Genomic DNA, 27656 nt, shown 5'->3' with positions numbered 1-27656 from the left:
CAAAAAAAGCTTTTGCATTTTATTTTTTGTTCAATATACTTAAAAATGTTATTTTAAACCTTCATTTACCCATAATTTTGTAGGTCTGGACTCACATTGATTTTTGAATCAATACATTTTGTAATTAGTGTTATTTATTAACTCTTCATGAAAGCTGTCCAACTTTTCATGTACATTACCGGTACAGATGTTAATGCTCTAGCATATTAAAATATTTCGTGCTGCAAAATAGAATGGGCGCGAATGCTTATCTCCACGATGAGCTAATAAAACAGTGTCGTAAAACATCTATTTTTTCCCATTTTCAGTATTTTTTTCTTTTGGAGCCCTGCCTTTCGTTTGTATCGTGTATTGTATAACGTAGACGTAAAAGTAAGCTTCCTAAACAAAATTGGTAACTAGGGAGACAAATAAGAGAGAAGTTGTGGTTAGAAGAAGCATATTTAAGTGATATGATGCCTTTTAAGATATTTTTCGTCTGTTATGATTAAACACAAACATTCAATTTGTGAAATGTCTATTAAACCAAATGGATCTGGTAATAACAACCCCATGAAATTACGAATTGGACATTTTATGATTCCCTTGTCGTCGATTTGATGCAAGGGCATGTGTGTTTTCCAGCTCGTATCGCATTGCTCAGAAAGTGACAGTGTTAACGTTAGTGGTGGTTAAAATTACGTTGGGATCCCAGCTTTCACGCGGATCATCATTTGGATTTTCATTTTGGGATCATTTTCTTTGGTTGAGTATTCCGTCGGTTTTACTTGGAAATAAGAACTGCTTGAAAAAGTATCCTCCTTTTCTGTCGGTGCCATTAATTTAAATATATGTCAACAAACATTTTTCATCGTTCACTTCCAAGTGATTTATAATTGTACCAGAGGCTATGGCTGACGTTTAATCTGCATCTCAATACCTATAGATTTGAGAAATTGGCTCTAAATTTTCAGGCCCGTAGATTGTTCAATTCGTGATGGACAGTGGACGAGGCTCCCAAACCCCCAACAGGCCGCTATGAATGTCACGAGGTACCTAATCTAATCGGTATCTATGCGTAAAATCTCTTGATCAATAACAAAATATTACTTAATTTGGTATGCAGAGAAATATTCCAAGGAAAGAAGAGTTTTAATGAATTATTAAATATTGTTAAACTAACAAGTAGAGGAAATACATATATTAATCAATGAAATCGTATGTCCAATGTACATTTTACCAATTAACGCAGGAATCCACAAAAATCATTATTTTTTCAGCAAATGCTACAGTTACTCCACAAAAGTAAAATTATTGAAGGCCATAAGAAATAATCTTTTCCGTGTCTGAATCCGTGGCTCGTTCGGGACTCCGGTTCCAATAAAATGGATTTTTTTAACTCGTAGTTCCCTCTGATGTAAAGCACACTTTCAGGTTCATAGATGAAAGTTTGTCTCGTAGACATTTGAGGAAAACAAAAGTTCACCTATTATAGTGTTGAATTTGTTATTATACCCTTGTTTCTTATGCGCACCCTAGCGCGTGTACGTCATGCAATTGCAAAGCGAAACTTGAAGTTAACAAGGCTGTCTAATAGCGAATACATCGAGTAAGATGAAATAGGTCATAATGAATTAATGAAGGTTATCATTATTAGTGAAAAATACGTATATTCTGAAGCTTACTGGGAAAATTTTGAGGATAACCTAACCCACGCATAGCTTTTATTCAAACGTATATTTATACAATTGCCGAAGTAACGTAGTAAATTGACGATTTGTTAATATGCGTTTTTATATCACTAAATAATATAAGGTTACCGTGAACCGAGGTGGAGGCTGAATGATATTGCGTAAACTCAACGTAACCAGATTACTTAGCCTTGGGAATGTTCCTGCTATAGAATTTTTGGCGAGAAATTCTTTTCGTAGTAGTAATCTTACAAACGTACGATATCAATCTCTCGTATAAATCTGAAAATTAATTTTTTTGCGTGTTTGGGGACACATCACGCCAAGACGGTGCGGAGTAAGGGGTTATATTTTTTTGCATTAATAGGTTGAAAATACCCGAAGTAACATAGGCTAGGTCAGATTTGGATATATTTTTCTGAACATTTTTTAGATCGAAGATATTGGGTTTTTGAAAAATAAAAATTCACAAAATGCCAGTGCATGTTTCAGTCGGAATTAAGATTTCAATTTATTCGCTTCAATGAGGAGCGACAATTAAACTGTCGCATTCTTTCTCTAGCAATGATATCATTTTCAAATGTATATTGTGATTTATGTCGACATTAGAGCCGACGCTACGTTCATTGCAAACAACTGCTTAAAAATTCGATGCTCACGGATTATTTTTGTAAAATTGGACTTTGACAGTGCATCATTTTTCTGTCAATGTCTTCTGCGAAATTCTACTGTATCGAATTATTTAATTAAGAGTTAACTTTTAAATTGCACCCGTGCGATTTTTCCGAATACAGTGTTCATTAAGCATGGCAAAATCAACTCGCATTTTTTCAAAGCATCTTCAAAATCACGTGCCCACGGACGGCACTTAGATGAAGAAACTGCCCGCGAGCATATAAAAGCCTGTCATACGAATTGAGTCTAATTACAGCTGTACGGATAAATTGGTCTGTCGAAGCTGAGTATAGCTGCTAGTTATATAATAATTCATTTACTTCCGTAGGACTTGATAAATATAGAAGTGGTAAGATATAAATTTAAATAAAAGTATAAGCCTCTCATTTAAAAATTCGTAGATGTCATAATAACTCTTCTGCCGGACGAATGCTCTCAATTTTGTTCTTAAAGCTGGAGCAACTCATCATTTCTCTATTTGAATAGGTAATATGTTACGAGCCTGTCTCGTATACATAATTGATTCTACATATTGGAGTTCTTTTTGACTTGATCATCAGTTGATAATCACTTGAGTGAACGTCTGTTTTTTACTTTTATTGTAGTGATGTAAAACTGAATTATCTGAGAAAATATGAGGATAGTTTTTAAAAATTATTCAAAATTTAAAATACAAACAAATGGTTAATAGATTTAATTATGTCTACCAGGGGTGAGATATGAAACACAGCAAATCGTTTTTTGAGCGAGTTCTCAATGGGGAAATGCAGTATAGCAGTGAACATAACCAAAAGACCCGCTGCGAGTCAACTGCGGGAATTTCGACGCAAAGTATTTCGCGAACATCAATTAATTATGAGCCATAAACGAATTCTCGTCCAGAATCCCCGTTGTACCCATGTTGTAGTCTTGTCACTTTCAGAAAGGCAAATTAGAAGATTCTCGATCGCAAAGTGTAGGCTAATGCCGACGCCAGGTTTCCTATCACCCTTACCCCATTCCCTGAACGCCCTACCTCTACCGAATTAATTTCGAATGGAGCAAATGACCTTGGTTGTCCGTCGCCTCCCCCATCATATCTACCGCTACGACTCGAAGAATATTTTAGTTATATTAGGACCCGGCAAGCCAACGCTAGGGTGTGTGGCAGGGGGTGAATACACACCAGACTAATTTTTACCCAAATATGACCCTACCTCGGTCGGAAAATGTTATTCTGAACCCTTATTGTTCGTGGAAAAAATGGCATCTTAAATCTATGTGTTCTGCACGTAATATCTCTAATTTTATTTACACCGCTCACGGGCTTTGCTCGGGCAAAATCGAAAAAAAAGCTCAAACAGGGATTCGCTTCAAGGATACTGTCGCACTTTGAATTATTAGAGTGGAAACCTCTACAAAATGACGTCGCGCTTCTGCCTTCAATAGTTTTGCAAGAAGTCCGTTTTGTCGTGAAGACCTCATGTGTCACCCGCTATCAGGAGACAAGCTCACCGAGCACGAACAAATCCTCTCAATGGCAAAAACTTTCCAAACCTTGGGCATGAAGCGTGGCAACATTAGTTCGTATAATCCTGCTAATCTTTATGCCTGTCACAAAATAAGGTCTTCAATGCCAGGGCGACTCCTCCCGTGGTTATTTATTTAGTTGAGTCGTACGTGCGGTGGCGTCTCAGTGGATGGACACGGTGGACCAAACCCCCTCCCCCACTAAGCTGCGTGACTTTATTTGTGGATGGCGTCCTGTGGAGGACGTATTTTTCTCACCGTCCCTGTCTCCACCCATTCAATTTTCCTGGTGTCTCTATCTCCAAACTCCCTCCCATTTGCCTTCTTCTCTTCTTTAATTACCGGATGGCGTGAGATCGTATCTCTACGCCAAATGTCACGGGGATGCCCTTGGCTGGCGGTCATTCGCTCACGCGCTTATTCCCTCGTGCTTATCAATGTGGATACTTCTGAACTACTGCCTGCATGCTGGCCCCTTGCATGGCATGCTGGACTCATCACACACGCCAGAGGGTGTTAGGTTGCTATGCACTGTCAAATGGTTTGACCAACTGTGTCTTAATGCCATTTCTCGTCTTTATCGTGAATTTTGCACGAGAAAATGGACTCCGTGGTTGGTCGAAGGCTTTTCCTTCAATATCTCTTTGTCTTGTTGCCTACTAGCCTTAGGTAGGAATTGAATTGGTATGTGATCAGGGACGGTTTTAAACTCGTATGACTTGTCACTGCTTGACCCTTGCGCATTATCTCCGTACTTCAAACCTCGAATGCAGGGCAAAAGCAGACGGTCGGGGGATCCATGTAAGCTGTGCTTTGCGGGTAGAGGTGAGGGGAATACTCAGGGTGAAGGGAAGTGTTTCATCGGAGGACTTCTAATCTTTCTGAGATATCTTAGGTGAAGAAATAAAAAAATGTGGACGCGATAAAATGCACGAAGAACACTAAACATGAACATTTTGTGGTTGATGTTTAGTGTTCATGTTCATCGAAGTTTCTCTGGCCCTGGTTTAAGAAGCGCATACATTATATTATGGAAGTCCTGAGAAGTTACTTTTAAGAAATTGGGAAAATCTTCATTCAGGGCATACGTTTAATAAAATACTCGTTCACTGCACTTAAACGCAAAAATTAGTAGCTTACTTTCATCGCCACGGTTAATGATGTTCCCGACGGATATCCTTAATCTACCTGATGGGCCCTTCAATGACTACTAGCTAGCTCGTATTCCCAGGCGCCATAGAGCAAAGTTGATGGCGTGGTGGAGGTGTTGCCAACTACAGCCTCGCATGTTTGCGTAGATTAAGTATAGAAGCGCGAAGATTAACCTTTCCAGGGAACTGCTAACCGTTGCGGTTGTGGCTCACTGGTCAGTGCCCTCGGCTAACAACGGAGAAGGGGCTGGTTCAAATCCCGATGATACTGAATTAATAAGGTGTGCAGGTTATTTGCCTTCCTGAAGCACACATCACTCGGTCGTACCTTTCTCGCAGCGCGGTTGGAGAGAACCACGACAAATGCCGGCGAATCCCCGAAACTGGTTGCGCATCAATATCTGCGCGGAGAGATTACATTTGAATTTTCTATGAACCTCTAGATATAGGACGTGGGCTTCATGCCTAGGACAAGTTGAATTAATGCCACTTGCTAGATAGTGAAAGTTAATTCGATAATGAAAACGACAGGAGATACCATTTCGAGATGTTTGAACTTTAAAGGCCGTTCTAGTATGGGTCTTTAGCCTAAAATATTTAATCTCAAGACTTCAGTTATTCCGTCGGCTTGGGAATGACGTCTCGAGTCTTGAATTGAGACGAAGCATTGGCAGAAGAAGATGGTAATATTTTATCTTTCAAGAATGGAAATATAAGGCCAGCACCGTTCAAGCCAATCAGCCAATCCTACTGCTGTGTTCAGGAGTCGCACCATTCGCGAGACTTCAGCTGCAAAGCTTTGGTAAAACATTGAGCGTATTCGATTCTCCCATTCCAGGCCAAACCGTTTTAAACCTTCGGGTGAAGAGCAAACTCTGTCTGCTCTAATTTGAATCGAATACTCGTAGAGTGACTGAATATGAGAAACTAGTTTTAAAATATCCTTTTATTTGCCTTCCTAATGTTGTCTTCACAGTGACACAAAAAATAGTGGGCTACACGTATAAACGCTAAATAACCACGAAAAAAATGGGTTAATTATCTTCGTTGCTCTTTGATAAATGCTCAAGAGGGTAGGTAATGAAAATAAAGAACCAAAAAAGGACATAGTTTTATAACTCTTATCAGCTTCCAATCGACCTGCCTCTAGCAGTTCACATCTAACATTGTGTTCGACCCTCTCCCCATTTAGCTATGGCGTTATTAAACGTGGACAGCCCCATTGTGTCATCGTGGAGATTTACTGATGTATCGTTAGATTTTGGTGATTGTATATCTGTGCCGGGAAAAGTTCATCCACTGATTGCAATACAATCAAAAGCAAATTTCCGTCGTTATCAGTACGCCATCATATCGATGGTCATACGCCAGTAATCTAGGAACTAATGCAATAATCTGCACTCGGTCATATTTGTTTGTGACAAGCACAAACCTCCCGTTCTCACTTTTTCGGATGTCTAATTGACATTGTTTAAATTTATTAATATACATGTATGGCCGGTATATAGCGTTTAACAAGTACAGCTGAGATATTTTATCTCTAATTTTCTTGATCTCGGAGGTGGAATCTTCAAGTCGTTTGACTTCAATTACTATTGTTGGACCCGGGTTCCACGTCCAAATCAGCATCATGAAAGATTCAACCCGAGGAGCCGAAATTTCTCTGCGGATTGAACTAATTGAAGGGCAGCTTTCTTGATTGTATGGCTGTATGGATGCAAGTTTTTTGTACGATTCATCTTTCGCCTTTTAAAATTCCTAATGAAATATTTGCACGTTCATAAGCGGCGCTGAACGCTTCTCTTCAGCTAGCATCCTCACTTCTCCACAACTTCTTATGCTCTATATAACTCCTACTTATCTGCATATATTTTTCTCCCATTTCCAATCCTCCCATCCATATATACCTTCTAATTCTATCTTCCGTAAAGTCTGATCTTTTTAGATTATCTTCTCGTTATGTTGTCATAAGGCATTCTCCACTTCATCTTTGTAAGGATTTTCACGTCGTTTCTCGCTATTTTAAATGAAATTTACATTATTTATTTGCGTGTGGAATTGTGTTTGATGGGAATTAATGTATATCTGAGGTCCATTGCCCATGGGAAATCTAATTATAACGTATATAAATTATTTTCCATGATTCCAGTGACTGATTTGCAACTATTTTATATCCATTAATACATCACTGAACTTGACTGGAGCTCTTTGTTGTCTTGGCTGCTCTCTTTGGATATCTTTGCACATAAACTATCAAGGATAAAACCCGAAATGTAAGGGTTTCAATAGCCCGACAGAACAGGTGAATATCTATTCAAATGTTTATGTGGCCGGATGCTGCATATTTTTTACGATTATAATTCAATAATTAGGAAAGCAGGTGAAGTTTTGATGTTTATCCGTATGGATCCCAACCCAAGCATAGAAATTAAGGAGAACAAAAGTTAAAAACTGGATAACTTCATGAAGCAAATACCTCGGAAAAGCACCAGATCTTACTTCAATTTAATTTGGCTTTTGCAGTAGCGCCAATTTTCGATTTTTACAACCTTCAACGGACTTCATCGGAAAGTTACCATTTTCACATATCCTTTGCCATTCTCCTCTAACAGCATATATCGTACACTCTGTTCCCAGCCTTCTCTTCTCTGTCCGTTTGTCCATTTCATGTCATCATTTACGAGTATTTTACTCGTGAATTTTACTGAAGTGAGAACTTACCTCCATTCTTCTGATTTTAGCACTATTAGGAGTCCTCTTTTTCTGGCTACTTCGCCTCGATCATTCCACTTACTTTGTCTCTCTAGTTTCTGCCATCACTAGTAATCCAGTTTCGTCGGCAGGAACTCGAATTCTGCGATATATTTGAGGGCAGCCGTTTCGTTATGCTAGTGCAATTTGCTGCGCTCATTAGTCTGGCGACATAAAATAACGGCGAAAATGTTGATCTTCAGCTCAAGAACATGTCGCAGAAACTGAAATAAACATTCATTGTTCAACTTGTTCCGGCTTTGAATTTTCATGACCGTTGTATCTTTTTCTTCGTTTCCGGCTCTAATTTCTGGATGTAAATTTCTTTTTTCTTATACGACTTTTTTGATGGAAGCCTTAAGATCGTGGGCTAAAACATGCATTATATGGTTAAAATGGGCTGTACAACACCAAATCTTTCACACTCTTGTCTTGTCTCTTTCTTTTGCCTCTTTGCCTTGCCTTTTTAGCTCTGCAGCCACATTTAGTTACTGCCATCTTTTCCATAGCATATAATTATTTTCTCATATAACGCCTTAGCTTTTATGTACATATTATATTTAATTGCATACATTTCATTTATCGTTTTGGATAGAAACAGTTCTGTTCCAGGCAGCGCTTTCAAATGCTTTCTCCTGCGATGAATTACATTAAAGTTCACTTTTTGCTTTCACTCTTTATTCCTTTGCTAAAATGGCTTATCTCATGCTTCCTTTTTCTCTTAAGACAAGTAGCTCTTTGTTTAGGAATACCGATGCGTTGTTTTGTGAGTTCTATCTTGTTTCCTGCCAATTATTTGATTGATTTGTAGTTTCTTCTCCATCGCTATTTCTCTTACATCTTCTTCTTTTTTCCCCCTCTACACCACTTTCATATTGATAAACTACTTCGCTAGTTTAAACTTTCGCGAAACTCTAGCGAAACTCTAGCGAAACTTTAAAGTTTCGCTAGATAAACTACTTTCACTTCGATAAACTACTATTCTTTCTACTTCACTGTGTGTTGTCTACACCCACTCTTCTGAAATACTCGTTCCTATGTTACTCTCTCAATTTCAACCATTATTCTGTGGCACCACATTCACATCGCTTGTAATGTTCCCTCTGCTACTGTTATTGCCCTTGTCTCACAGCGGTAGAGATGTGTTTAAATTTGAAGGAACCGTTTAAAAGGATAAGAGGAAAACTTACATCTCCAGTATAGACATTCCCTAGACATTCCAAGATTATCTTCCCTGCTCCAACTCCAAACTGTTACCTTGTTTTCTTCTTGTTTATCCTAAGGGTGTACGTTTTCACCCCCTTCTCCATAGGGTATAATATTCTCATTAGACCTCCATTTTTCTCTGCAATTGTAGCATTTTTATCTGTAAATCGGTGCTTTTTTATCTTTTTTCCGTGTTTGTAGACCGCCATTTCTCTTTGCCTAATTTACTTCATTGGCTTTTCAATAATAATTAGAGAACTAATTATTGATCAAGAGCAATGAGGAATGACTATTTTTATTTTAGCGTCTATCTCATCTCTCATCGCTAATAATCTCTGCTACCGGTTATTAGTCTTGAGTGAATCCATATTCTGTCGTTTTAGTTCATTCCAATTTCTTTTATCTATGCTCCAGTTGACCTTTTCAATTGCCAGAACCACTATTGGCTCAGTTGGTCTCACTGTATTTTTTATCTATGATAAGCCCAAAAGCAACAATGGCGTGTTGTTGGTGTTGCTGATGGAAAATTAAACTGTATAATATCAGATATGTCTCCAGCAAAAAAAGAGTGGTTTATAATGAAATGAGAAATTAACATCTTGGTCTTTCCCCATTGCACACATTTGTGATTCTAGACGATTGAGGTTAAAATTGATATTAAGATTTATCTTGCAATACCTTACTTATATTATAATACTTTGACAATAACTCTTTGTCACTAATAATATATTGAAATATCGTTATTTGCACGAGAGATTCTTAATTTCTGGGATTCTTTTGGAGATCACTTAGGGAGGAAGGTGGAACTTGAGTTGAATTACCGGGCTCAATAAAATGTGAAACTTTGTGACAAGGACGTCGAGTCTTTTCTCTTTGCCTAATTTACTTCATTGGCTTTTCAATAATAATTAGAGAACTAATTATTGATCAAGAGCAATGAGGAATGACTATTTTTATTTTAGCGTCTATCTCATCTCTCTTGAGTTGAATTACCGGGCTCAATAAAATGTGCAACTTTGTGACAAGGACGTCGAGTTTCATTCCGTTGGAGAAGTCATCAAGTGCTCACAGAAAGTTAATACGGAAAATATGAATTTTGGAGAGAGCTGGCGATCGGTCTCTGCCCTTTGAAATCTGCTGCCAATCCCGTTCATGTCCCGAACAGTGTTTGTAGACATCAGTCTGTGTTCCTTTCTATTTTTTCGCGGTGTCACTATCCTCCCAAAAGTGCTATTTTCCACCTATAATCCGTCGTTCGTTCGTATTTTTCTAATAGAATCCCGGATAACCTTCTAAATTCCCACTCACCCCATTTGAAAATACCAGTACCTACATTTTTCTCTCCTCATTATTGATTAATGTACAGAAATAGCGGCGTGATTCTTCATGAGAAATAGCACACCCGCTCCGTCAGCTCGTGCCCTCGGTTGTCGTGCACCAACTCGCATCTTTTAAGGAGCTGAAAAAGTAAATTAAAGTCGGCCCTGGAAGAATGGCTGAGCGGCGAGGCGTGAATAAATAGGGAAGCGCTTTTCAGACGAGCTCCCGTTCTCATTTTGAAATGAGCGACCCCCGTTTAAAGAGTGATCAATATCTGGGAATCGAGAATAGCCTCTTGCTACCCGCCTCTGCCCTCGGCTTCAATAGTATCTCTAAATGTGATGTTTTAATTTTTCTTCGTCCCTACTGCGAAAGAGCTTTTTGCACACAGAATTCTGAAATGTTCACGGCTTAATGCACCGTCCAGCTCAAAGCACGACTGTTGTTATAACCCGATTATCATAGGGCGATTGATGTTCACTCATAGGTCGTGCCACTCTAAAGTTTGTCGTCAATGTCCTATACCCTGGGACCCCTTCCGCATTTCTTTTATAGAGTATTGATTTTTGGCAACAAATACATGCGGCCCTCCTGTTGGTACTTTTTTTTGCCGTTCCCATTATCTTCAAAGCACCTTTTCTATGCACGTATATGACATGATCAAAACAATGAAAATACTTAGCGCAGTGTAGACCTTTAGCCCTGAGTATGGAGGGAATGGTTGAGCCATCCTTATGTTACGAGTCGGGAGACGGCAGGAATGGGTGTTTTTTTTGTTTTATAATCCGCACTTTTAGATTGGTTGATGCAAATTATTTCATTACAAATTTGGCTTTTAATCGCCGGGATCATCGATCTTCGTAAAATCCCTGGAAGAAGCACGACCAATATATGAACACTGCTCGGAATTCGAAATGAATTATCACGAATAATTAATGAGTCCTCCAGTAAAATAATTTGGACTGTAAATTAGCTGAAAACTGAGTTGCATCTAAAATGTATGGTCTGGGCTGTAACCGGACTGGATTGAAACTGATTTGAATCAAAATTGATTTGACTAGTATGCACATGTATGAAGATACGGTCTGGACGGGGCAGTATGGGTATCCATAGTCCGTCCTGTACTTTGCTTTCACAAGAAAACATCAGCCTTTTCGATTACTAAGTCCCTGACCATACTAATCATGCAAAAATAATCAGTTTGCAAATGACATTTTTTATTACCAGTTCAAAACATAATTTCCGATACTAACTATTTCCAATATGCAATTTCGTATTCCTCTGTATAAATTGTTGTAAAACAATCATTAATTAGAAAGCTCATCACCATACGATTTTCGATTAACCTTCTGTTGATGTACACGATACGTGTATAACATCTCCAGATCAACTAAAAAAATGGATTACTGAACGCACCTTAGTCTATGGCGTGATCGTGATGCGATGGCTGGGAATCTCACTTCCCAGACCTCCATTAACATCACTTTCCTGAAACCCAGTAGGATTTATGATTATGCGTACATATGCGTTATATGCATTACATTAAATTTTATTATATGCATTACCTTATCTATGCGTTATGTTCATTGAAACACAAAGGTAAGGATGTACTTATGTTGTTCTTCCTTTGAAGTTTTCCGACGTGCCACCGACGACCCAACTGTCATTTTTCACACTGCTGAAGGCTTCTGCACACGTAACACCAATTTATGGCACATTTTCAGATGCCCCCTGGAAACACGACGAGAAAAAGTCGATAAAATAAATATTTTCAAACTTAATCATTAGAATATACTTCAAACGTACGAATGGTGCAATGTTGTTAGTCACTTTTCACACAAAACCACATTATTAGCCGAAGCAGCTCCAATCCTAATTCTCTCCTTATAGCAGGTATCCATTTGCAACAAACCGCCACACCCGCCTGTAAATGACACACGTAAACCTTAGGTTCCTATTCACTGAGTTACAAAACACGTATTAGGCGTTATAAACATTCTTTTAATGGGATTACACCTCCCGAACAGTCAAGGTAATTAAAAATTACATTTTTTGCACCTTAAATTCAGCCTCTGCACAATGGAAGTTTCATACACAATGGCATTAACTGGGACCCAGAAAGGCATTGCAAAAATTACCTGACCTCTCGAGGACTCCAGCCTGCTCTTTGTACAAGCTGGATGGAACATATTTATAAACCCACTTCTCTTGACGTCACTACCTTCATGGGCATCTTGCGATAGCTTCGCTCCCAGACACGTAGCACTAATCGATGGCACATTTGATTAAAAACTTTTCTAAACACAAAAATTCATAGAAAGGATACTCATGTCATTCCAACAGCAAGATCGCCAACCGCAAGACCAAGGAGTGTGTGTATGTATTTTAATTCTCTTCTTATTCCAAAGAAACTGCGGGAGATGCCGCAACTGTAACTTTTAACGGAGTCATCCGCTAATGTGCATTGCAATGCAACAATTTCAGAGAGTAAAAATCATTCGCCTTGACTGATTATTCATAGGGAAAAGGAAATGTAGGAGGAATTTTAGCAATTCTTAAATGTAACTGTATGCCATTGGAGTTTATACACAGAGGGTATAATTTTAGCGCAGCGTTACATTATTAGGCGATACAACAGTAAAAAATCAATGAAAATAGACAACAGAAACAATAGATCAACAAATTCATTTTTCCATATCACATTTCCACACATGTTAGCAGGGAACATTCTACGTGTCCCAGAATTTGAACTTCCCGAGTGCTGGTTGTCAACCTCCTTTGGGTTTGCCGCAGCAATCGTATATCCTCCCCCACCATACCTAGCAATTCCTCGTTCGTTATTCTTTCTGTCCATTCCACCTTCTCCATCCCCTACATCCATCCCTCAAAAGACTCCAATATTAACCTAATATTCTGCTTAAATGGTCATGTTTTCGCGCTGTGCGAAACCACGCTCCGTATCAAAGTTTTAACGAGCCTTTTCTTAGCATCCTTACTCAACGCAACATTCATCAATTCCCTCCTCCTTGTGAACGTTTCTTTGCCAACGTAATTTTTCTTCTTATGTCCGTACTACTTTGACTATTTTGGTCCAGAACACTTCAGAGATCGGTAAACTGTTCTACGTTTTATGTTTCAGTTTATGGGCTCTTATTTTAATATTTAGCTTAGCTTTTCGTAAAAACCTTTTTTTGTTTACATTTATTCTCATCCCATACCTATTGCACTGACTTACCATTGCGCTCAGCAATGGGAGTAACCCCCTTGGCTGAATGGTAACCTAAAGCTTGATTATCCGAAAATCTAAATGGTTTTATAAAATTTCCACCGCCTTTCATTCCTATTTCCAGTTCTTCCCACGCCTCTTTGTCCATTTCCCCCAACATATACCTTGACCAGCACAGGTGATAATGGACAGCTCCTCTTCTTAGAACTGCCCATCCCGACTAACCATACGCCACTGGCGCCTGAACAGTCTGGTGTTGCCAAGAAGTCCTTTCTATCCCTCCAATATATGTGCCCCTATGTTCTGCAATGCATTTTACCCAATTATTCCCTGTCTGGCATGGGTGACCCTATCAGAAGCAATCAGTTATCATCGCTCCCACCACCGCAGCTCTATGGGTCATAAGAACTCACCACGCCAGGGTTGTAGTCCATGGGGAGGGAAATGAAAGATATGATACTCATTAATGCGTTATTACAACCGAGACGAAAATTAACGTAGAAGAGGGACAACGGCAACTCAAGTTCATATTAGGGCAACTCAAAAAGAGACATTAAAAAACAAATTACATCTACATAATACCCCGCAAGCCGCCGCAAGGGCGTGTGGCGGGGGGTGTTAGGTCACCAACCGTAAAAAGGAACAATACCACATGCAAAAAAACAACACGGAAAATTACACCCACAGCAGCGCACACACTCATGCAAAAATCCCTTCATCCAACACTCATGCAAACACATATACCGCAAAACAACTATACCCCATGATGCAGCACGAAAGCCATCCTACAACACGGAAGCCAGGACACAACAAGCAAGAAATTGAAACATCACTACCACATGAAAATGCACCTCGAAACACTCTACCCCGAAAGAGTCTGTAAAAGGCAGGGAATGCGACCCAACGTAGCAGGTAGCAGGAATTTCCCCCCGCGGAGAGGGACGAGGGATTGAAAGGGAGACTTAAAAACAGATGAACAGACCACGAATGAGGCCATTCGGAAAGAATGGGTTATAAAACAAAACACATAAGGTTAGTGGAAGAGCATGCATTTAAGTAGAACTAATTATTTTTTAGACGCTGAGGGTGGCAGGTGGAATTTTTGCTATCTATAACCCTGCAGTTGCTATCCCGTATTGTCCGTGGGAAGAAGGAGTCCTTGAGTCGGCTAGTTCTGGCATCTATTTCCCGAATTTTATATGCATGATCCAAGCGACCAATGTATGTAGGAGTACGAATAATTTGCGAGACCTCGGTGCTGAAACATGCGGATCTGAATTTATTTAATAATTTCAATCTTGCATTGAATCGTCTCTCTGCCAATGATTCCCACCCCAAATCCATGAGCATTTCATCTACATCATCTAGATGAAATGCTCATCTACATAATACCCCGCAAGCCGCCGCAAGGGCGTGTGGCGGGGGGTGTTAGGTCACCAACCGCAAAAAGGAAAAGCACCACATGCAAAAAAACAACACGGAAAACCACACCCACAGCAGCGCACACACTCATGCAAAAATCCCTCCATCCAATACTCATGCAAACACATATACCGCAAAACAACTAAAAAAAAACTGCACCCCATGATGCAGCACGAAAGCCATCCTACAACACGGAAGCCAGGACACAACAAGCAAGAAATTGAAACACCACATGAAAATGCACCACGAAACACTCCATTTCGGTGACGCTTTTCGTTTTATCGTAAGAATTTTTTACAAAACGGGCTGCCCGGCGTTGAACCTTCTCAATTTCCCGAATGAGACCTTTTTCACTCGGATCCCACACGCTACATGCGTATTCTAAATGAGGCCTTACAAGAGCGTAGTAACAACGTTCCTTGACCTTCGAGTCACTTTTGCCTTGTCACTTTTAATTAATTAACCCTTTCGTAAAATAGTAATGTCGCATACATTTATTGCTTTCTGCTTTATTACTTTTGAAATAATTTTTAAATTTTTAATCCTTTAATGGAGAAAATTCAGACACTTGCCTTTTCACTAAAATCTTGTATAAAAGTAGTGTAAAGGCCGCAATAAGATTCATGCTCAATAGCTTCGCAGATTGAGTTTCCAAAGCTGTACAGTGTTCTGTTCTTAACACAGCAAGTGTGGCATCATCTAAGGCGCAATGGAAAATAACTCAGATTTGGGAAGGTTTTTGATTTGTCGTGAAATATTCAATTTTGGAAATTTCAACGAGGTAGTCATCAGTTTAGCTCCATTAACAGGAGGCATCTTCAGGTCCTGCTGACCTGAAGGAGCCAGCCACCTGTCGCTTCGACCAAAATACGCCTCTGTTAAAGAAAGCGAGTTTCTTGGGAAACGGTCGACAAACGCAGGCTAAATTTGAATTTTGAAACTGGTATATATTACACATTTGAATAATGAAAGGAACGGCTATCGTACCTCAACTGTTGGACCGCTCAGTTTGCCTGCAAGACCTTCGTCCATTCTACGCCTTTAATCTTATGCATCGCTTCTCTTCCCATCAAACCGTTCTCTCCACAAGCTGAGCAAGGCTAAATTAATCACTTGAGCATTTTATATTTTATACGTGATGTTCTATTGTTACCATTTATTTATCATTTCTGGTCTATGTCCCACTTATTACCATTCCCGGTAGATCCTGCCTATCAGAAAAAAAATCGAATTTCAGGAAACGTACAGAGCTGAAGTTTTACCTGCATGCTGCTCCCACATTCAGACATATATTACATTTTTACGCTTGAAGAAAACGCTCGGGATTAAATGATTTTATTCTAAACGCTATTTGATGGCATTTTAACGATATTGCAATGAGTTACAGTCTTCACAAGGAGTACGTGGCTATAATTACATGTAGACCCAGCAGTGAAGAAGCAAGAATAAAGCAGGAAAGGCATGCGAATTCTCGACCATTGCCTTCAAAGACTGCATCGAAGAAGAAATAAATGAACAAAAATGAGGGAATGCTTCATGGATGTATATCTGCAGAAAATATATGAAGTGTTTCGCGGACGACAGGTGTTTTTTGGCAGAGAAGAGTGGATGTGAGAAACTATAGAACTGAGGAAAGTATTGTAAATGTACAGCCTGAAGATTGAACGAAAACAAAAAAGAAGATCCACTGAATGTAACAAATTGCGTTTTAAAATGCTGCAACCAAAGCTATAACAAGCGGAAGGGTTTTGTTATTTCGGAAGAACAATCAAAAACGATGGAAAATGGAAATAACTAGTAGGGTAGCGTACTGAGGGGTTCTGCGTTAACAGAAGTTAACGAACACCCTAAAACACGAACCGAGCAGTAAGGAAGCCCTTCATTACAACAAGCATATCTCTGGAGGCTGCATCTCTATGGTAGGGAGACATGGATTATAAGTGAAGCAGAAAGAGGGAGGTTTATACGTTTACGCATGGAAGATGCGGTGATAAAGGAGGACGATGAAGGTTAAACAGACGGATCGGGTAAATGAAGGAGAGGATCCAAGAGGAAAGATTCAAAAGGAAAGGAGCCTAATGAAAAGTGAAAAGGAGAAGGAATCAGCTTTGAGATGCGATGGCCTGATGAAGACGGTCATTGAGGGAAAGGTGAAAGGGGGGAAACGAGAAACAAACAATGACAGGCGTCAAAGACGGAAGAAATATGTAGACAATTAACGGATGGAGAATTGAGTGGGGAGCCGTGTCAAACCAATCTTAGGATTGATGACCACTGATGATGAGATTACCCTTTGATGTGTATATTGCCATATCCAAGCTGGGCGATTTGATCACAGATTGATTGGACCCAAATATCGTTGGCAAACTAATCCTCGCAGACTTTGCTATCAGGAAATCTCATCCTTATATTTTTCATTGTTCGCAATAAATATCATTGCACTCTAATTTAAAGTCCTCTTAATTTCGAGGGAGAACCCACTTGAATATCCGCTATTCTTCCTTACTTAAAATTTTAAGCTTCCTAGATTTACTTAAAAATTGGCACAAGTTCTAAGTTGACTGAAAAACATCCCATTATAATTCAATTTCTTTTTTTCAACGCCAAGCGTCTCGAAATACACCTTGCCACAGTTGTGTTTTAGGACATGAATCATCGGGCAGTAATACTTGAGTATTTTGAAACAAATTTTTGGTCTGAAAAAATTTGATGACACTTCGATTTCATTCTTTGCATGCATCTCTTTTTCCTCTCTAATCAGCAGTTTCTCACTAATTACTAATACCCAGAAATTAGTCCGGTATAGATTCGAGATCAAGTCCAAAGGAATCAACCGGGTTTTGAACCCATGACTCACCAGTCAACTAAACACTCTAGCCACCCGGTTACCGCGCCCCTACACTGCTTGACAAATTGACTTCATTCTCATTTTCAAATTTTGCTTGCCGATAGCCATACTCCCATACTCCAAATCAATTTTTTTATTTTAGCTGAAAGTATCATAGGATGAATATACTTTGCTGATTTCATAGAAGACAATGATTTTAAAACTTCTGTTTGAAATTAGCTGAGTTCTATGGAAGTAGAATCGAATTTCGAAAGCGAATAATAATAATTAATATATTAACTGATTCCATCTCGGATTATATGGCTATTTCTGAAGTGTTTCTGTGCTATTGCATAACTATTTATGAAGTGCTTGGTAGTTATTGTGCTGGTCCAGTACTTATTGGGCCTCTGAATCAGATAATTTAGATCCCAATCGGGACAATTTGGCGCTAGATATGAACAGACTTGACATTTTAAGATGAAACTATCAAAACAATTCCGTTATCAAGGTAGTTAGTGAGGAGGTCGTGGCTGTCAATCAAACTTAGGTTTCAATTTTAATTTGTGGTATGTTTTTTGTAAATGTTTTCTAATTGCAGATCAACTTTAAAATATAAATATACTATATACTACATTTTATTTCGTTGTGCTTTTTCTCGGATCGGTTTACGCGCTCATGAGATATTTTGTATGATGTTTTCAGGATAATTAAGCCATTGTGTCATGCTAACCTTGAATTCTGACCGTTCACCATTTTTTGTTGTTTATGTTTCATCTAAAAACGGGCCAGTGCCTAATTTTCGTATCCTAAACTTCCAATTTATTTGTCGTAGGTGGAGTTGGTTGGAGCGAGAGAAATCATGGGTACCATTTGAAAGAGCCAAGAGCTGGCTGGCTCTTAGCCGTGGCCGTGATAAGCATACTGCACTACCATGGGCAGCAGCTGTTCATCTGGCCAGGCTCACAAAGACAAAGACAGTGTCTCAACACACTCCGAAGAGTAAGTGTACAACTAAACTATTCTGATGTAAGCTAATGGTTTAGCTCGTTAATTGAAAATCTGGTAAAATTACGCATTATTATTAGGCTCAATCTTAATCGATTTTATTAAAATTAACCAGGAATTCAGATTTGCCTGGTACCGAAATAATGTTGATATTCTCTCATGATTTTATTAGTCCTATACTTTTTCTGTGATATGTTGAATAATCGTAACTTTTAATACTAGCAGTTCATACGTAAGAGCTTGCAGTTCATTTTAAGGATTGCACATGGTGATGGGGGAGAATGTTGAAGGTCCATTTCGTGTGATAATAATGTATGCATAGCCTTATACCCAAGGTGTTCGCTACCATTTTGACATCTGATGAAAACGGTGAAATGCATCGTAGCATTTGAAATGTTTCCTTAGGATAGTGCGCTTATTCCTCCGTTTCAATAAGTGAGCAAATATTGATTTTTATTGGTGCTGTGGTATTATGGTATATAATTCTATCCTAATTAAAATAGTAAACCTTGAACGGGAAAAATTTAGTTGTTTTCGTGGCAAGTATTCGCTGGGATGGCACCACAGTCATGCCGATAGTTAGTATGATTGAGTTATTTTCCGCGTATTCCTTATTCCCTATGCATTTTTCTCTGTTTTGCGGTAGTAAAAATCAAAAAGATAAATCCAATTTTGATCCGAAAGTTTTCTATAAAATAATATTTTCCAATAATGCGCTCTGTCCGTGTGGTAATACTTTATACGTTATCAAAACTCATGCAAGGTTTTATGGTTGTACTACTTTACCTATCCAATTGATCGTTCCTCTTCCTAACGGCATATACAAAGAAGTATAATAATATGAAGCGATAAAATACAATGGTGCGTGAGATGTATCCATAATTCAATCGGGGATCGGGATGGTGGGGGGGGGGGGTGGCTAACGTACTGGCTTCCCACCCAGAGGGCCCGGGTTCAAATCCCGGTGGTGTTGATTATTTTTAAGTGTTATCTCGATTCCTACTTGTGGAGGGCACGTTGAGTGAGTACGCCGTCCGTCGGATGGGACGTTAAGCTGCGGACCCCTTGACGCCTTTCGTTAAGAGTAGGCTAATGCCGACGCCGGGTTTCTCTCCACCCTTCATCCTTTCCTGTCCATCCCCAATGGCGCAAATGACCTCAGCTGTCGGTCGCCCCTAAATACTACTACCCTAATTACTACTCCCCTAAACACTACTACCATAATTCAATCAATAAACTATAAATACGTGTATTCATCGCCTTCATGAACTAACAGTACCCTGTAATATCAGTCATTGTGAGGTAAAAAGGTTATTATCGTAGCCAGTTATTATTGAAATATTGACAATATTTTTTGTGTTGTCCTCTCCCCAACTTCCAACGTTTGTGATCACCTCCAGTTTCACTTTTATTGAATTTAAAATGCAATCAAACCAATCCTAGTTAACCATCTACCATAATAAGAAAATATATGATATAAGATGTTGAAACTATTTTAGTGTACATGTAGTTTCATTTAGTTGTATAAGTAGTTTAGTTGTATACGCAGTTTAGTTGTTTACGTAGTTTAGTTGTATATGTAGTTTTGCATAAGTTTTAAGTGTATATGTAGCCCTTTAAGTGTATAAATATTTTCATATTTGGCATATAACTGTAGAATTATTGGGTATGAGCATTAACTAATAGAAGTACTTTCCAGTGCTTATTCTCTCATTCTTTCACTCTTGAACTAAACGTTTACAATAAGCTTTTTAAGATATAATGACGGCCGAAATTATTACTTCGCGGTCAATTAATTAAAAAAGTCAATGTATCCATGCAAGACGCCCGCCGATCCGCGACTTTCGGATTAGCCAGTGAGCGCATGATGTACCTTAATGACTTTTGACTAACGCAAGTACTTAAAATATTATATAAATTTAAAAAATGATAAGTCAGAAAGGGTTATGGTGTATTGTTCATAAAATTGAAACTTATACATTACGTCCAAAAATGATTATGAATTCTCTATTGAACCGACTTCAGAATTGAAAGAACTCTTCTGCCCCATTTTTACTTTCCATGGCGTATCACAAGATTGCAAATGTTGACTTTGAAAATACGATGTGAACAGATGCAATTTAAAATAGGGCGCAGAAAGGTAATGACCTATAATACTGACCCGGAAATTTCGCGTACGCGCTAGTTTTTGCAGCAGCGTTATCGCAAAAGAAATATAATTTATCGCTAACGCGATGCCTTTAAATTTGAGGAATTTTGTGTATGATCTGAAATATCATTCTGCATTTCCTAGCCAGCGTTTTGGACTTGGGACATGTAGGAGAACAAGTAAAAAAATAGATTAACACTTCGAGTTAATTAATTTACGAGTTTCGTGTTACCATGTTGTGTGAGGTTTCGACTCTGGCGATCGGGTAATTTTCATTTCCTCTTGGTATTTGTGTGTGTCTGGCATTGACGTGAGGTATAAAAAATAATAATAGCGTACAGTTTTTAATTGCTGTTTGAAATATTATCTAAGTTATATTCCGAAAAGGCAAACAAATTGTATAACATGAATCAAATCAAAGACCTCAGAAATACAAATTTGATCTAAATTCTGCAAGCTCGGTTTGAGATGACTCTCAGCTGATGTGATTTTAATCACTCATCGTCCGTACCTCAAATAGTAGTGAAATAATTCGTTTGCCTGTATACTTAATGTGTATTGCTGCGAACCTATAAAAAAAGATACGATTGAAATGATAGCGATTTGGAAATCGCTGTAGATAAAACGGAGGATTACGAATCAACAGTGCCTACGTCTACTCGACAAGTGCCATCGGCTTCGCTCTGGCCATATTGATTGGATGCTCCTACGGGATGTAAGGTCATTCACTGCTTCTGACGTCATCCGCTAAGAGGCTACCGACGTCAGAGAAAGGCGCGTGTCCCAGCCGGGGTGTGCGTGAGGGGAGGAGGGCAAAGAGGGATAGGGACTGTTTGTTGTAAGAGACGAAGAGGGAAGGGGAGAGCGGGAAATGATCACGTACTTTTTCAAGCAGAGATATAAATATGCATGCGTTACTTCCTTATCGTATTCCAAAGCTTCGCTTTTAAATGACCTCTATATTCCTCCATTTTAGTTTAGTATAGCAACTCATTGCTGATAAACGCCTTTGTTTTTATTCGGATAGACATTAGGAGATTATTTACGTCCTATCGATGAAGGAATCATCATGCGTTTACGTTTCTCGAAATGTAAATGGACACATCTGAATCCCCAAATGTTAAGGCAAATGCGCAGGAATCAGTCAGCGATGTCAATAGTGGATAAAAATGTTCGCCAATTAAATGAATTTCATACAACTCCCGGAAAAACCACGACTTCACTTGATGATTCGTATGTAAGATTATTTATTCGGTTGTTATGCTAGAAGATTGAATGCCCTCGCAAAGTCGTTACACGCCAGGCAATAAAAAGAGGTATTATATAAAGATTGAAAGATTATGATTTGTAGAGGATTGCCGATGTAGAATTAGAGCTTGATCTCACATTCATTGAATTTTCCCGTGCTGAAACATGTGCGATCTAATGACCTCTTCGACTTTTAGGAGAATTTGTGTCGTTTCACTGTCGGTAATGAATGCTTGTCAAAGGAAGAGGAGGGAAATTTACGAAATTTTGTCGACTGGTTCAACACGAAAGCATTTGGGAGTGAACAAGCACGTAATTATTTATCGGAAATGGATTGTTTTACTTGTGCTATCATTTACTGTTGTAATCGCGTTTTAATAATATTTTATTAGAGCAAATTACTCCCGCAAATTGGTTGAGTGCCCACACCGTGTTCGGGTGCCTTACACGCAAGTTGCACTCATTGTTGTTTTAGGTAAACGCATTCGAGCTCAATCCGAGGGTTCACTTTCAAACGGTGAAATGGTTGTCTGTGTATTTACAGCGGAAATCCACATGAAAGATAACGCTAACGTTCCGGTGTAGAACCTAATTGTCACTTCACACCTTGCAAAAACCAATTTTGAGACCGGAAACTTTGACAAAGAGAAAGTATCATTTCAACCGGCCTGATTTAACTGCGTTAACTGAGTGTGGAGGGTATCTTTAAAATCCTCAGCTAGCGTATCAGCGATTTTACGGACTTATACAGAATTTGTAAACAATCGGCGCCGTGAAGTCGTTTTTCGTCGAATGTTCGGCTCCTGTTCGGGGTGTACCGTTTTTAAATTCCTATGAATGCACCCAAAAGCAAATCCAAGCTAAATAATGCTCTGTTTAACAGAAATTTATGGTGATACACCGGCCGCATTTTAGCGAAAGAAACTACCCCCTACGTTGGATGTGCGGATTTCACACGCCATAGAGCTTAGAGTTAGATGAATTCCATGGTTAGTGAGGGCTTCACTCTCTACACTTACGAAATTTCTGTTCAGTCTGTTTTCTTTCATGCTGGAACTTAAGAATATGGCCTTTTATCGCATTTCTTTCTTCTTCAGACAGCTTTTGTCTGAAATGGGAGAGTTCAAACCTATATCCCGGATAGAATTCATCTTAGAGTTAACAGAATCCCTCCTCCACTCTCTTGTTACCAATTTATACTATTACAGCTGCCATTCCACAGTCATTAATAATTCTCTCCTATACTCACTCTAATGCAGCACCCAAGAAAAAAAATAAAAGAAGCATAGACAAGCATGGTTCCCTCACAAATAGACTATCCACAGTCTATACGAAAAACTGCATTTTACTAGGTATACCAAAATTTTCAGATTTGCAAATCTTTCAACCCAGAAGTCTCTATCAATAACAGAAGCCTCTACACAGTTTTTTTCAGCTGTAGAATGTATTAATGTCCTCTCAAAAGAATTATTTCCTTTTGTGAAAACCAGATGTTTGGTTGCTAACTTGCATGCTACCAATTTCAATACAACTCAACTGACCTGATAATCGTCCTTCTAATAGAAATAAAAATGACTCTCTTACTTGGACTACAGCAATGCCAAATACCAAGATTAAAAAAATGTTCCATTTTGCATCACATTACATCTTCTATAGTCTGAACCCTGGTAATCAGAGCATTAGGCAAATCTTCAGTAATTCCACGACATGCAACACAATTTGCCACCTACATTGTAATCACTGTTCTATGTCCTATCCCTGAGATCTCCAGCATTTAATTTCCATTTAAACAACTACTGACCATTGCCGAAAGTTTTCCCCCCTCTTCCAACTCCCAATCTTTTCCCATGTGCTGACCCACGTTAAAATTTTTCTATGTGGTAAAATTACTCAGCGCACCAAATGATGATTGTTCATTGCCTTAAAACTCTCCACCATATGGTACTTTAGGCCATTCATCCACCTTGCCCTAAACCACTAAATTACATGTTTTCCTTGTCACCTTATCTGTTAGATTTCATCATTCTCCTTAATTTCCATCCTGCTCTCATAGTATTCCTTTAGGCTTTGGGATTAGAGGAAAATTATTTCATTGTGTTGTAAAATTTGGTGCAGGTCCTTCAGCATGTGTGGACCGTATTCCTATGAAGTTTGTATAAAGGTGCATTGGGTTAAAGGTTCATTTCAGTTGTGGAAGTTTTGGAGCATAGGGTACGATAGGGTAGGGATGGAAGTTAGAATTTTCTTTTTCAATGTGCCCATATGATTGTGGTTGGGATTGTAAATGTTAAATTATTAGTTGAAGCATGGGTGTTTGATGGAAATGAAATTTACTTATGACATGTTTTAAATTGAGATTAATTATTTTGTATATTATTATTCTTGGCTAGGAAATTATTCCATGATACTAGACATAGAGAAATTATCCATTTCAAGCCTTTTTGAATGTATTCCTGAGAATATGCATATGTTATATTTCATGCTCGCATGCATTTGATTCCAAAGGTCTCCAAGCTACAAGGCTGCTAGTGGCAAGGGAGGGAATGCTCAACAAGAGACATCAGTTGGTGGCGGTGGGAGCAGCGCTGGAGAAGGCAGAGCAGAGCGTGATGGCACCTCATCATCCTCCTCCCTCGTGGCAACGTCTGCCAGTAGAAAGAATGACCCTGGCCCACTCTCCCCACCAACTCCATCGACCCCATCCACAGCCACGGCTGGGCCTCCCTCGTGTGAGCCAAAGACCAATCGGGAAGGGTTCTTCCGTTCCCTGAAAGATGTGGCTCCTTCAAGTATATCAGGTCTGTGCTTCAAGTTAGAAACCTTTGATTCTGAACATATGAGAGACTTGTACACTTTCGTTTGGAAAACATTTTGTTCAGATTATGCAGAGCCTCAAGGTCCAAAGGAAGTTTTTTTTCTGTTGATGGCATCTCCTGACTATCATCTGCTATTTTTTCATCTGATACCATTCAGCATTCATGTTCTCCTGATATGCTCCAACCAATACCCAGTTATTTCAGAATAGTGCATACTCATAGAGGACCCATCGGCTGGGTTGTCACTGATGGGAATATGCTGCCCAGTCAAAGTGTATAAGAGTGCATTTATTTGAAATTTGTTATACATATCAGCCAATATGTCATCATTATGAAACACAAATCCAAGACCCTTCCTGTGGCATTATTGAACCACCATACTGCCTACTTTCAATACAGTTTTTGTCTCATCGTCAATTATATTATTAAATAGTTATATATATATATATATATATATATATATATATATATAGATGTTTTCCAGTAGTCTTAATAGGACAGTTTGATGACTGAATGGCCTTAATCATCATTCCTCGTGAGATAGAGAATTCGTGACAAAATTTCTGGTCAGAATCTACCAGAACAAATTGGATGGGGGTTTCACCAGGGAACATTGCAAGCTGAACAGCTTATGCCATTCATCCCCTTCTCCATCCTATCACAGTTGATCGATTATCTTCTTATTTTCTGAAGATATTACCCTCTCGCCTTCATTTTGTCCTCATCAAATGCAGTGCTTCTTCACCTGTGTCCCACTCCATTCATGTCTCTCAAATCTGGAGATCAGATGTGGCCTACATTATAGCGAATATTTTGGTTTCCTAAATATTTCTTGTTTATTCGACATGCAAGATGTTTTTGTAAAACCAATGATAAATTTTTCCTCGTATTCTATAAATCAGCAAAAAATTAATAGTAAATTGCATAGAGATTTTAAGGTTCCCAGGGGTGATGACATGCTCTAAAGTAGTCGTAAGACAATCGCGGTGATGATGGCACTATAAATAAAAAGTATTCGGCAATACATTTATTTTCCAAATAAAAAAACTGGGTGTCGACCCACCAAAGGTTTGGTGCATTACATTTGTTGTGATTATGGACAGGAAATCAGTCGTTTGCCAATGATCAACAATCAGATGAAGTTAATGAATCATGTAATAATTTACATTTATGCAAATAAATTGATTTGTTTCAGGAAAACTTTTATTGACCATCAGTGAATGAGGACATGAAATTTTCTGAATGGAATTTTCTCCATTTGAAAGAATATCTTTACTGTGTGGAAGGGCTGTTCAAGCTGCCATCTGTTATAAAGCATATGCCTTTAATGGTTGCTCCATTTCAGCAGATTCCATGTCACTTTCCTCTACCCCGGGAGCAACTATGCAAAGTCCAAAAGGTTTTGACAGGCCCACACCTTTGACAGGCAAAGGCGGCGACGGTGGTGTTCCTGGGACCACGCAACTAGCAATTCCACCTGAGCTTCACCAGCTTCCATCAGCCTTGTTGGCATTGCTCACAGGCCGTTCACTTGGGGCCCCTGTTGTATGCACACCTGGAGCAGTGTCTGGAACAGGAGGACAAATAGCTCCCGCAGCTGGAATTCCAGCTGGATTGCCAAGTTCTGGATCCGGAGGACTTCTTCGTTCACCTGACAGATGCAGCAAAATTTCCATCTATGTCTGTGCAGCTGACTCGCAAGGTATATTCACAACCAGTTTTAGAGAATATTTATTTGAGAATATGTATCAATAGAAAATAATAATGATGTTGGACCTGAATCTAAGATATATTTAATTCAAGTTATTTAAATAGATGATATTATTAACAATTGTGAACCACTATGGATAGTAATATGCTTGCTGGAAGGGCCTTTATTTAAGGTTGATTATTGGACATTTTGTATTTTAATGGCATATATTGTAATTGCGGGTTGTGATAGTCCAGGTCCCCAGTCCAGGGGACTACTGACCAGAGGGTCCTGGCTTGATTCCTGAGCAAGTCTCTCTGGGCACCCTCTGCTTCGCCCAAGCTTTATGATTTTTTGGGTACAAGATCTTTCTGGGAAACCATAACCGGTGTAGGGAAAAGCACTGGCCTTACCCTGATGTTTGAATTTCATTTGCCCTATAGGGCTCAGTACTGAGTAAACTCTACCATCACCTTCTAAACTGACCTTTGGGTTGATTACTGTGTTTATGGTTATTTCAATATTGTAATTTTATGTTATGTACTTATTATAATGTATATTATATGATATCATTCAACATTACATTTGTGCATGTTATTGGGTTTTTCATCTTCTGATAACTTCCAATGAAGTTACAATTAAGATTCAGTTGAAAATAGTAATAAGCAGTTTATTTAAAGGGACAGAAGTACAACCACATGGGTTGTGTACAACCACCAATGTTTACTTTTGAGTGCCAAAAAACAAAGTAAGAGTAAAAAGGCTCAGCAAAAGCCTGATGACATAAATAATAAAAAATACAAAACACCAGAGTTCTAAGACTATTCCCCTCTTATATTTCAGCTGATTTAAATAATTTGAACAAAATTTTATCAGGTGCTATCATATCACGTGATGAATGGACAAGAAATGGCTAATTTATGTTTTAAGTATTTTAAGTGGTAACAAACTTCATATTTAAGGACAGTTCAATTAAAATAAAGGTCAA

At 38.8% G+C, this 27656-nt stretch overlaps 1 protein-coding gene across 3 annotated transcripts in view; it reads left to right on the top strand.

Moving 5' to 3' along the window:
* The window catches only part of LOC139694454 (NACHT domain- and WD repeat-containing protein 1), an 81978-nt gene that overhangs the window by 7486 nt on the left and 46836 nt on the right, over positions 1–27656 (top strand). For 2 of the 3 annotated variants that reach the window (XM_071593047.1, XM_071593046.1), the window contains exons 2-4: positions 18593–18759; positions 24668–24960; positions 26327–26680. In XM_071593047.1, the coding sequence (XP_071449148.1) occupies positions 18692–18759; positions 24668–24960; positions 26327–26680 (715 nt within the window). In that variant the 5' untranslated portion in view covers positions 18593–18691. The remainder of the gene's footprint in view (positions 1–18592; positions 18760–24667; positions 24961–26326; positions 26681–27656) is intronic. The other variant, XM_071593048.1, reaches the window with a different exon arrangement.

Source organism: Hetaerina americana, unplaced genomic scaffold (genome assembly GCF_022747635.1).
Source record: "Hetaerina americana unplaced genomic scaffold, ioHetAmer1.1.p SCAF_5, whole genome shotgun sequence".
NCBI classification, from domain to species: domain Eukaryota; kingdom Metazoa; phylum Arthropoda; class Insecta; order Odonata; family Calopterygidae; genus Hetaerina; species Hetaerina americana.
This window is presented reverse-complemented; position numbering and strand designations above follow the sequence as displayed.